The sequence below is a fragment of the Cibotium barometz genome, chromosome 42 (assembly GCF_041138505.1).
Source record: "Cibotium barometz isolate CiBa-2024 chromosome 42, ASM4113850v1, whole genome shotgun sequence".
Taxonomy (NCBI): domain Eukaryota; kingdom Viridiplantae; phylum Streptophyta; class Polypodiopsida; order Cyatheales; family Cibotiaceae; genus Cibotium; species Cibotium barometz.
In genome coordinates, this window is record NC_141087.1 from 22,000,938 (window position 1) to 22,013,730 (window position 12,793).

Consider the following 12,793-nt stretch of genomic DNA (forward strand, 5'->3'; position numbering starts at 1 on the left):
AATCTTGCTTTTCTTAAATTTTCATCTATTCACTTATTCTACATGCATTTAAATCATTTACATCACACACTCTCTCTAGCTTAGCATGATTTACTTATTCTCTCTCTAGAAATAATCACATTTGTGCTAAGAAAATTAAATAGTTCTTGAATCTTGAATGTTTAAACCTATAGTATTGAATTTTACCATTTATACCCATAACTTAGGTATTTAACTAGATTCTCTCTCTAGAATTTGAGCTTAAGCTCAATTTCACTCTTTAAAAATTTCTTTTAACCTATTTCACAATGTAGTCATACATATAATGATTATAAACCCAAGATTCATAAATTATCATATGGTCATATAGTGGTTGGACGCATTTAATGTGTGCATGCCCAAGTCAAAGATTTCGGAAATACTCTTTTCCCAGCGGTACAATTCTCAACATGTAACCCTTAAATGTAAGGTTTCCTAATTTAATTGCACATATGTACACGTGTTATTATTTTATATATAACCCCTTATTATTTTCACTCCAAAATCAATATTTTATATATTATTTGTATTTTCTAAGGGCATATATTTATCTTTCTCTCTAACTCATTTTTATGATTTAAGGATGTGCAAAATGCATAGGTGCACTTGTGTACACCCTAGGGGTTCAAGTAAATTTTCTAATGTTGATATTACAATTTCTCTTTGCATCTTTGGTTTTATACTATTTTCTTAATATGTCCTAGGCTTAGAACACTAACACTTTCTCTCTCTCAAGAGTACACATCCGCACAATTTCTCTCTCTAAAGTACACATCTTTCACATAATCTCTCTTTACACAATTTTTTATATTTACAGTAAGGAGGGATCTTACACACACGAACCCAAGAAACACACTCACACTACCCACCCTCTAATGTTGTGTGGATATATCTTAACTTTATTGTTGAATGAATTAATCAAAGTCTAGTGCTAAAAAAATCCTTTGTGTGACTTAGGTTATTTTTATTAGTTACTAGTGCTCTACTTGATGGAATAAACCATTAATTTGATTGTAGCATACGTAATGACCAAATGTCCTAAAATGGTTCCTTTTGCTACCTAAATTCCTAGCTATGCAAGGGAAGCTTTGATTTGAATCAATCTAGTTTTAATGGAAATATAGAAATCTAAACAGAATTCTTATGGCTGTAAATGATTTTTAGTGGATGAGGAGGTTGGTGCAAAGAGAGAGAGAGAGAGAGAGAGAGAGAGAGAGAGAGAGAGAGAGAGAGAGAGAGAATAGGCTATTATAGAAAAAAATAAGCTAATTTTATTGCTACTACAAAAATACATTTGTGTAATTTTTGATGTGTATAGATAGGTGTGTGCATGTGTACAAAAGCTTGAGTTCAACTTAACTTTTCAAAACATACCAATAACCTTTTTAATGAATTAATCTTTTTTTCCCATTGTACCACCTTGTACCACCCTTAATGGCTAAAATGGTACATGCTTTACATAGTAAGTGTGTGGCTCATGAAATCCCAATAATCATTAAGTTAAGAGGTTAGATGAAATTTTATTATATCAAAATGAAAGACACATAGCCCGGTCATAATGAACAATAATTTGATGAACAATGATTGTTAGTAATAATTATATTTTTGTAACCCCATTAAACCATTAAACCATAGTCATGACCCCACTAAACCCTTAACTCCATGCGCGCGTGCACACACACACACACACACACACACACACACACACACACACACAAAACGAGGAGGTTTGGGTGAGTTTCAAACTCATGCCTGCATTGTAGAACACAAACTCTTTACCCCCCTTCCTCAACCCCCCCATTAATAATGAAATCCTTTAACCCCATTAATAATGAAATCCTTTAACCACCCCATTAATAATTAAATCCCTTAGAGAGGGGCAAAAAGGGGTGATGAGAGCCCACTTTCTAAGTCTCTCTCTTTTGGGGAGCTTTTGATGAATCACTCTCTATAGAATCATATTAATTCGGGCAATCTTTGTAGCTTTCCAAACTTTGCTGGTTCTTCCCCAAGCCTGAAGCGGGTCTCTAGTGGCCCACTTCCATGTAGCTCTTTCCTTTCTTTCTTCCTTCTCTTTCATCAACTCTTGTGCTTTGAGGATCAAGGCAGTGGATCACGACACTTGTGCTATCTCCAGCATCTCGAAAGCCCTGTATAATCGACAAGCTCAAAAGGGCCTAACTCGAGAGCATCAATCTAAAGTTACAGATTTCACGAAGGACTTGGAACACAAGGACCATGCTATCAGGAGAATCTTGCTTATGGATAGACAAATAGAGATGCTTGTATGATGTGAATGTAAATATATATATTTATTTTGTTTCATTTAATATTATAACAATTAACACACACACACACATATTTATTTTGTTTTTACTTATTATATATATATATATATATATATATCAATAGATTAATGCCTCAAGGGCTCTAAAAAAAATGAATAGCTCTTCAACCGCTACACAAATCACAAAGCTGCCTCCACAGATAATTTTTTAAAAACACGAAAAAAATTCATATGGAGAGAAGCGTGCGAAAAAAAGAAACCACCCCCTAGGCCTGCAATGTTGTCTGGGCCATATTGTGCAAGCGCAAAGACATAGCTTAGCTTGTGAAGATCGTGCACACCATAAACTTTTGTACACTGGCCGCTTCTATGTGATGTTCTTCGGCTCTTCTACCGAAAAAGGACAAAACAAAGATCACTCGCTGGCAAGAAGATGCGTGATTCTTGAAACATCGTGATTTTTGAAACGTCACCGAGTCTCCGTTTCTCAACCTTAGTCGGGCAATTTGAATTTAGCTAAAAGTCACTTACATTAATTAATAGGTTCTCTTTTTTACTCATTATAGGCCCCTATTTATTTTGTTTCATTTAAGTTAAAAAATCCCTTAAACCAGTCATTCCCATGCGGGCATTGAATTGTACTTTGCAAAGTCCGTGAAAACGTATGACTCGTCTTTTTCGACTGCCTTTAAAAAAACAAAAAAAAAAACCAGTTCTCTCTGTAGACTTCAGGTGTTTGTTGCAACCCGCAAATCCGCCGCCATAGCTATATTCCTCTTCAAGCTCTCAAAAGAAGCTTTTAGGTCGGCTTCTGTGTGGTAATCAGCGCCATGGCGACTCGCAAGCGAACGCTCCTCAAGGTCATCATCCTCGGAGACAGCGGGTATGCTCTCTCTCTCTCTCTCTCTCTCGTTTATCTGTCAAAATTAGAATCAGGGTTAAGTTCCCCTTTTCTTTAACCAGGTTTTCATTATTCTGTTTAATCTAGGCTCGATCCTTCATTCCGTGAATCTATACGATCCTGTCAAAATTAGGGTTTTCTGTTAAGTCAACATTTAGTAGGGTTTTTTTCCATCATTCTGCTGTTCTGTTTTAAGGCAGTTTTTGAAAAAAGAAAAATCTAGGATTTTTTGCCAGAGCTATTTTATTCTTTGGGTTTAGAGCTCTTTTTTTTTGTGAGAACTATCTAGGCATTTTTTTTCTTCACCAATTAGCATTTTTTCTCATTAAATGAGGTATGCAGTTTTCTTTTCCAAAAAAAATAATAATCTATTTTTGTCGTTTTCCTGTTTTTTGAATTTCTTGTGCAGGGTGGGAAAAACCTCTTTGATGAATCAGTATCCTCATTTTACTGCATTTGATTATTTTTCAATTTATGCCTATAAAAAAAATATAAAAAACTAGTTCTTTTCTATGTCTCCTCAACCCTAATCCTGCCAGATATGTCAACAAAAAGTTCAGTAACCAGTACAAGGCAACCATCGGGGCTGATTTTCTCACCAAAGAAGTGCAAGTGGAGGATAGATTGGTCACTATGCAGGTGAGTTTTTCCAAAATATTCTCACTACATTTGTTTGCAAATAAGTTAGTATAACTTGGCATTTTGATAGAATTATTGTTCTTTTAAAAGATCTATCTCTCCCTCTCTTCTGAGAATTTTTAATTGATTTACTTTTTTCTTTTCTTTTCTAGACATATCTTTTGCATTTAAATACAGGACTAATTATTCCAATTTGCTTTTTTCACGGGGCTTGAATTTTCAATTTGTAACAAATTTGTGATCAATTTGCAATTTTTGTTGACTTGATTTTCCTGCTTTTTCTTTTTCATTTTGTGATACTTTTTTTTTGGTCTCATTAGCTCAAATTTTTTCCACTTTAATAAGGGTGGATGTGTACACAGATTTGGGACACTGCCGGGCAAGAGCGTTTTCAGAGCCTCGGGGTTGCCTTCTATCGGGGTGCAGATTGCTGTGTACTTGTTTACGATGTTAATGTCATGAAGACTTTTGACAATCTAGACAATTGGCGGGACGAGTTTCTTATACAGGTGACCTGCTTTGGTGGTGCAAATAGACTCGCCTTAATTGAGAAGTAACGAGCCTTTTTTGTGTTTGTGCAACACAATACACGATTGTCTAATTATCTGCTTATCATGAAGTAATATTTTGTAATTGTATCTGGTTCTCATATTGAATACGTCGGCTTGAGCAAGGTGGTTGTGGTGTTGAATTGGATTCGAATCAGAGATTGCATGCATGAAAGCTCTTTAGAGGTACTTGCAAGGTTGAGGGTTCTCTAGGCAAGATGGGTTGTACCGAGGGCTAGGCTTGCGCCCACCATGGTCTGGGAAAAGGACCACAAATTACAATACCTAGGAGCTAGCCTAGTGCATTTGCCCGCCTTTAGGGTTTTAAGAAGTTTCAAGTACATTGGAAAAGACTATCATTTTTAGCAAACTCCACCCTTCTTCGGTGTAGGCTCGCATTACTTTTTGGCCTATCTTGAGCTTTCTTAATTGTGTCTTGAGCTAGCTTGACCATTTCGTTCATATCTTCAAGCAAGTCTTTGGCTGATTGTTCCTTTTCCTTCTCTAACCCAACCACTATTACAGCTCTAGGTTGGAATCGATACATCATCATAAATGGACTAAAGCCTGTTGCTAAATGTTTTGCACTATTATAGGCAAACTATAAATTTCCCAATTAGTTTGCCTCTTGTTAACATAGGCACAAAGCATATCGTCAATGATCTGATTGACCCTTTGGGTCTGACCATTTGTTTGTGGATATTCAGCCATGCCCATATGTAACTTCATATCCAATCCTTGAAAAACAACCTTTCAAAAGTAACTGTTAAACTTACTATTGTGATCACTAACAATATTGCTTGAGAGCCCATAAAGTTTAAATAGACATTCCACAAATAAATGAGCTAATTAGGGAGTCTTCACATCTTTTCTGGTTGGAATAAAATAAGCCATTTTCCTCAATTGACCAACTACCATCCACACAGTCATGCCCTCTTTGTGTCGTGGATAGTCGTGTAATAAATTACTCTCCCATCAGCCACATGAGATCCGCAATGGATTTAGTAGACCTCCTATCTTACGATGTTCCAATTGACATTTTTGGCACTTTAAAACATAATCTTGGATGCCCTTGTTTATACCTGGCTAGAAAAATTCTCTCTTTAGAAGAGCATAAGTCGTTTCTGTGGGTTGACATGGTACTGAGAGAGAGAGAGAGAGAGAGAGAGAGAGAGAGAGAGAGAGAGAGAGAGATTGCACAACTCAAATGATACTCTATGTCATGATAGAACCACCCACATGCACGCTTTTATAGGTGTCGGGTATTTGGAGCCTCATGTGTGTGAAACAGTTCTTAGATAGCTTAGTGTGTTTATGTGTGTGAACAACCTCTTATAGACATTTTATGTGTGAGTGTGATAAGCAGTGATGTCATAGGCCTAGCGATGTGTCATTGCCCCCGTGAATGTGATGTGTCAAAGATAAGTCTTTTAAGCCTATAAAAAGTAGTGGACTCCTTGAAGCTTTTATTAACATTAATCAATATAATCATTGAGTTGTGCATATGCTCTCTCCACATAACTTCTCTCTCTCTCTCTCTCTCTCTACACACATCATAGCTGCTGTCACCATTTGGCCACCCAATTGGTCTACCCGTGCTTTCTCATTATGTATGTACATTGGATTGGCATCCATGGCAGTTGCATATGCCAGGGATTGATGCCACTCATGTGATACTGTGGACTTGCTTTCTGTTGGGACTTCTGCTTGTGTGTACATGCCCAGAAATGCCTGGAGGATGGGTGTTCCATTGGGTCTGGTACCTCATGTACTTGCGTGGAGCACGTCTATTTTAGCAGTGTCTCATGAACGGGGATTGTCCATACCAATGCTGCATTGCATAGCATCTTTATGTGCTTGCTTGCAATTGAATTTGCATGCTGTTTTCATGCTTGCCTGACCAATGTGTAGTTTCGGGTAAGGGGATGTCCGTCCGTGTGAAACTGTTTGCTGACATGGTTATGTGGCATGTGTGACATGTGAGAGGCTTACGCCCGTAGTAATCACAACCTTAGTCTAACTAAACTGCACTTAATGATGTTCAAGAGACAGATAAATATGTGTCAATGCAATGCAGCTATATTATATGAAGAATGCGGTTACAATGAGATCCAAATGGATCTGTACTGCTGAATATGCTGCCTATATGCTGAATATGCTGAATGAACTGAATGAACTGCTGTCCACTATCTTTCTGAAACCGGCCTGTACTACTGACTGGGCGGTAGATCTTCTTCAATACACACGGCTTTCACCAGTTTATGTCGTCACTTAATACCTTAGCTTAAACACAGAGCAAAAACAACAAAATCCTGTGAACTAGAATGTCCCCAGGAGCTGACACCGACACCAGATAGGCCCCAAAGCTTGGCGCCCCTTTCGGTATTTATTTATTCTTTAGAAAAAGAGATTTTTACAAGGTATTGAGTTTGCTGAATTTTCTGCACATTCCTGAAAATTTCGCCAGCATAACTGTCCCAAAACTGACCCAAAATATGTCAGAATCATTCCAAACCACTTCTGACCTCTTCAGTACGTCGAAACCCTCTCAACAGAGCATAAAAACCAGTAATTCAGCTTGCTGTAATTTCTACACAGCACTGAAATTTACTCTGTTTTGCACACATATGGCCCTCTGTTCACTCTGGAATCCATCTGGCTTGACCTTATTGCAATCCGGTACCTTCTCGGGCTCCGAAACAGCCCAAAAACAGTCATAAACAGCAACAATAAATTGCTGAATTTGACACCTGCTTTGTGGGGTTATGACCCCCACAGGTACCTGCTATGGTACGGTGGTTAACCGCGCCTGTTCCTATCAAAGGAGGCTCTTGCCTCAGCCAGGAAGCATGAATTCCTCACAGCTGTACATACACATAAGAAAGCCTCTTGCAGGCATAATCATTCTGAGAGAGTAGAGGAGTGGTTTACAGCCACGTATGGCTCACTGCATCAAGGCAAAGGGAGTAGGCAGCTCTCAACAGCCCTTAACCTGCTTCAATCCACCTGCAAACTCACCAAATGAGCTCCCACAGAGAGAAAACGAGTGCTCAGCCTCCCACGAGTGGAAAGTTTTTGTAAAATGTGACAAATGGCACATTAATAAGCAATTTCCTGCTTTGGACTTCCAGCCTAAAAATATCCTGGCCAGCTCATCAGCTCACTGCAGGTCTTTGGGGACTATTGTTCCCCATTTAATTGCCCTCCTTTTGACGCGAACACATTTCAATTCCGACATAGGCCAAAAATAGCAGGTTTCCCTAAAATTTAGGAGATGTCAGAATCGCGTCCCTCTGATCTTCTGGATGCTCTTCTATCTCTAGAGCACTGACAAATTCCAAGTGCACTGCCCTCTAGCAGAGATATTTATCTGTCTTCTTCTTCTTTCGACCCACCCTTCTCTTAGCCTTAATCTAATGTCAATATTCAGTGCCTGTAAACCTTAGGCCATCCAAACTTAGACTCTCTCACTGAACTTTAATGCTGTCCACTCCGACTGAGCAATGCAGACATTTTGGATTCCAAAAGGGGTTTCTAAACAGGAAACCAATCCGATAAAGAAAGCAAAAACAAAGTTAGTCATTGCCACAGGCTCGTGACATACCCCCCTCTTGAAATTGCAAATGTCCTCATTTGCATGCGTCGTATACATGTTTCCAGTTAACGAGATGAACCAACATCAAGTTAAGACATGTATACTACAAGCATGGTCATTGCTCTGTCGATGAACCCAACACTAACAGTGACATTCAGTCACACTGCAACATAGTTCACGTAGAGTCTAAATTCAGAAATACATGTTGACAAAACCAAAACCATAGTACTGAAACATATGCCAAAATTGGTGACTACATGTATCTATTAACTGAATAATCCACAAGACAAAAGATAGACTAGCTGTACATGATCGATGGAGCAATTGTATTATAACAATCTATACAGCTCCTCAATCAATGGGTCAAGGTAGGCTGCAGACTAAATGCCTCAAGGTAAAGTCCCAATACATTAGGTGACTCAGCGAGTTCACCCTCTTTCATCCACTTAGCATCCAAAGGTGGATAGTTTCTGAACTTCACCAAATAGCGTCTAGCAGCCTTGCCTTTTACTTTCCGTTCCTTATGTGCCAAGATCTGTTCTGGAACAAGAATTTCATCAAGTTCTTCAACTTCAGGTTGATCTTGAGGTGGCATATCCACTGGCACATCACCCACAAAGGGTCTAAGAAGACTCACATGGAACGCATTGTGAATCTTCCACTGCTCAGGCAATTTCAGCCGATAGCATACATCGCTGATCTTCTCTGTTACTTGAAAAGGCCCATAATACCGCATACTCAGCTTAGTAAACAGGCTTTCCTTGCCCTTACGTTTCTTAAGCCGTGCCTTTTCAAAGCGTAACAAGACCCAATCATGCTCTTTAAACATGAGCTCTCGGCGATGCATATCTGCTGCTCTTTTCTGCTTAGCCTGAGTCTTCTCAAGGGCATGCTTAATCTTCTTGTATGTCTCATCCATATTCTGCACAAACTGATCTGCCTCAAAAATTTTATCTTTTGTATGCAAAATGGGGGGCACTTTCTTGCCACCTTCTACAATCTCAAAAGGTGCTTTGCCAGTTGAAGAGTGCACTGTATTATTATATGCATACTCAACCAATGGCAAATACTGCTCCCACTTTGCTTTCTGCTCTGATACATAACACTTTAGCAGATCAAGGACAGTAGAATTTGCCTCTTCAGACTGCCCATCAGTTTGTGGATGAAACGAAGAAGAAAACTTCAACGTGCTGCCCATGTTCTCAAATATGCCTCTCCAGAAAAGACTAGTCATTCGTGGATCACGGTCACTAATCACAGACTGTGGCATCCCATGGTACTTGAAAATGTTGCACATAAACAATCGTGCCATCTGCTCTGGCTTAATCTTCTTTCGAACAGGAATGAAATGAGCCTGCTTACTGAACCTACATATAATGGTCCATATTCCATCATTCCCTGTCTGTGTCCTAGGAAGATCAAACACAAAGTCCATTGCTATGCTTTCCCATGGCTTCTCTGGAATAGGCAATGGCTGTAACAGCCCTGGTGCTTTTTGCCTGTCAAACTTGACCTTCTGGCAAATCACACATTGCCGTACATAATCTTCAACATCTCTTCTCAAAGTAGGCCAGTAAAAGAAAGTCTCAACCGCCTTAACTGTAGCATTTATACCACGATGTCCAGCATACGGAGGAGAATGACTCTCTGTCATCACTTTCACTCTCAGTGGCCTAGTGACACACAGTCTCCCATGCATCAACATATAACCCTCTTTGAGAAGATAGTGGTCATGAGGTTGTCCATTCACAATGTGATCATAGACTCGGGCAAAATCCTCATCAACAGCATACTGCTCCTTCATGTCATCTAACTCATGATGATAAGGAATAGACACTGCTGAAATCTGTGGCTTCCTTGATAAAGCATCTGCCACAACATTCTTCTTGCCTTCCACATGCACAATCTGAAAGTGGAACATAGACAAAAAGTTTGCCCATCTCATATGCTTCTCCGACAATTTTGTCTGAGTCAGAAAATAGCGTAAAGTCTGATGATCTGTCTGAACAACAAAATCAGCACCTAAAAGGTAGTGTTTCCAACTTTCTAGAGCATGAACTACAGCCAGCAGTTCTTTCTCATAGACCTGCATAGTCTTCTCTGGCCCTTGTAATATTCTGCTTTCATATGCCACTACCCTTCCTTCTTGCATTAAGACAGCACCAACACTGCTGCCACATGCATCACACTGGACAACAAATGACTTCCTGAGGTCTGGCAATATAATCACTGGACTAGAAGTCATCTTTTCTTTCAGTAGCTCAAAAGCTGAAATCTCTTTCTGTGTCCATCTGAAAGAGACGTCTTTCTTTTGCAGAGCATGCAACGGTGAAGCAATCTCAGCAAAATTTCTGATAAATCTCCTGTAGTAAGAGCATAAACCAAGAAAACTTCTGACATCATGCACAGTCTTCAAGGCTGGCCATGTCTTGATTGCCTCAACCTTAGCAGGATCCATTCTGACCCCATCCTTAGACACAATGTGCCCCAAGAACTGAATCTGTTCCAAGAAGAACTTACTCTTCTTGCCATTCACAAGCAGTCTATGACTACGTAATTCATTGAACACCTCTGACAAGTGGTCTCTATGCTCCTCTTCCGACTTTGAAAAGACAATCATGTCATCAAAGAAGGTGCCAACAAACTGTCTAAACGGTCGGAATATCCGATCCATCATCCGATTAAATGTGGCAGGAGCATTCGTCAGACCAAATGGCATCACAAGGAATTCATACAGGCCAAAGGTCGTCCTGAACGCAGTCTTATGCACATCTTCAGTTCTAATCCTGATCTGATGGTAGCCACTTTTCAGATCTATCCTGCTAAACATAGACGCGCCTTCCAAGCGGTCTAAGATGTCATCAATCCTTGGAATAGGGAACCTGTTCTTTATGGTGGCCTTATTCAAAGCGCGGTAATCTATACACATGCGCCATGAGCCATCCTTCTTCTGCACTAAGAGCACAGGAGAGCAAAAGGGAGATGAACTTGGCTGTATCAACCCTTTTTCCAGCAGCTCATTCACCTGGCTCATAATCTCTTTCTGCTGCGCTGCACTAACCCTGTACGGAGGTCGATTCGGTGGACTACTGCCTGGAATCAGATCTATACCATGATCCTCTGACCTCTCTGGTGGTAACTCAGACGGTAATGAGTCAGAAAAGACATCACTAAATTGTGACAAAAATTCAGATCTGTCTTTCTCAAGTACTGACAAATTTGACTCACTTACTTCATTCAAATCACGTGCAAATATCAAATACGCAGAAAGATGATTCTTTATTACCGAGGTAATAGCAGAAGCTGAAATTATAGGTACAGACTCTCCTTTGAGCTTAACATCTAGCACATGAGTCTTCCCTCTACTTTCCAAGGTCACAGTCTTCTTGAAGGAATCCAAGATGCCATGCACTCTGTACAACCACGGCATACCAAGCAATACATCGCATCCCTCAAGCGGCATGATATAAAAGTCTTCTGCATCCACATAAGACTGTATATGCAGACGTAACTTTCCAAGGATGGGTGTCACAGACTCTGAATGGCCAGGACATGCCAAACCTGCCTCAGCTGTGTATCCCATCTCATCAGCTCTGATGCCCAACTGTGCAGCCAACTGTGGGGAAATGAAGTTTGCCTTTGCCCCAGGGTCAAAGAAAATGAGAACATGCTGATCTCTGACCTTTCCCCAGGCTCTACACAACTCACTGGCATCTGTCTGAGGTCTATCCCCTAGCATATCTGGCACTAAACCTGCCGAAGGGGTGACCTTCTTTCCTTTCTTGTCTTCTTTCTCTTCTGAGTCAGCTGGCCTTTTCTTGTCAGGACAAAACCTTGATATGTGACCAGCTTTCTCACAGATAAAGCATTTACCCTCAGTCCTTAAAGCCTGTGTTTCCTCTTCAGTTCTCTGCTTAAACTGAGGCTTGCTGCTCTTCGACTGACGCCAAAAAGCCTTGGCTAATTTCTTCTTTGCTGATCCAGCTTTACCTGTCTTCTGAGGGCCCTGCTCATCAACCTTTTCAACCTGTTTGGCTGCTGAAATTCTGGCTGATTTGCCCTCTTTGCTGCTGCCCCCAAAACCACTAGTCTGACCCAGCAACAGTGCATTCCCTGTGTTTGCATTCTCAATCAGCTGAGTCAATGTGGTAACCTTGGTCTTTGTGCAATAATTGCGCAATTCTTTTGGCAGGCCACAACAGTACTTCTCTATCTGCTCAGTTAACGGCACAATTCTATAAGAAGTGACTGGCAACAAAGCTTTCCAGAACTTCTTATTATAATCCTCGAGATCCTTACACTTTGAGGCATCCAAACTGTGCCAGGCTGACATCACATCAACCTCAAACTCATTGGTTAACCAAGCTGCAGCAAACACTTGCTTAAAGCCAACCCAAGTGGACGGTGCCTGACCTTGCATCAACAAAGTGGTCCACCATTGGCTAGCATTGCCTTTCAGAAAAGTGGCAGCCTTTCTCACTTTAGAAACTTCTGTGAAGTTCCCTCCAGCAAAGGCAGCATCAAACTGCTGTATGAAGGAAAGTGCTTTAGTCCTGTCTTCAAAGCCTCTAAAAGTGTCAAACTGTACAGCTGCTCCACCTTCCTTGTATGGCTTCGGTTTATCAACAGTAGGTGCTGGCATCATTAGGACACTATCCGATGGCATCATCATCCCTCTGTCACCCACAAACGGGTTTGACTGTACAAGAGGTGGTGGCTGATTCTGAAAAGCAGCCATGCCAAAAGTGCCCTGTGGCATTCCAAAACTGCTCTGAACACCCTGAAAACCTGGCTGCATGCCAATA

General features: G+C 40.3%; 2 protein-coding genes across 2 annotated transcripts in view; one reads left to right on the forward strand and one right to left on the reverse strand.

Moving 5' to 3' along the window:
- Window positions 1-2,932: 2,932 nt before the first annotated feature.
- LOC147614256 (ras-related protein Rab7) overlaps window positions 2,933-12,793 on the forward strand; it is a 60,875-nt gene continuing 51,014 nt past the window's right edge. The window contains exons 1-4 of the mRNA XM_086780807.1: window positions 2,933-3,188; window positions 3,616-3,642; window positions 3,746-3,845; window positions 4,208-4,354. Of these exons, the coding sequence (XP_086636933.1) occupies window positions 3,136-3,188; window positions 3,616-3,642; window positions 3,746-3,845; window positions 4,208-4,354 (327 nt within the window). The 5' untranslated portion in view covers window positions 2,933-3,135. The remainder of the gene's footprint in view (window positions 3,189-3,615; window positions 3,643-3,745; window positions 3,846-4,207; window positions 4,355-12,793) is intronic.
- On the reverse strand, window positions 6,995-9,103 carry LOC147614257 (uncharacterized). The gene has a single exon (XM_086780808.1). The coding sequence runs from the start codon at window positions 8,905-8,907 to the stop codon at window positions 8,344-8,346; it is 564 nt and encodes a 187-aa protein (XP_086636934.1). The 5' UTR covers window positions 8,908-9,103; the 3' UTR covers window positions 6,995-8,343.

Excerpts from the sequence above, each read along its gene's own strand:
- LOC147614257 (XM_086780808.1), bottom strand. The coding sequence starts at position 8,907 with ATGGATGAGACATACAAGAAGATTAAGCATGCCCTTGAGAAGACTCAG.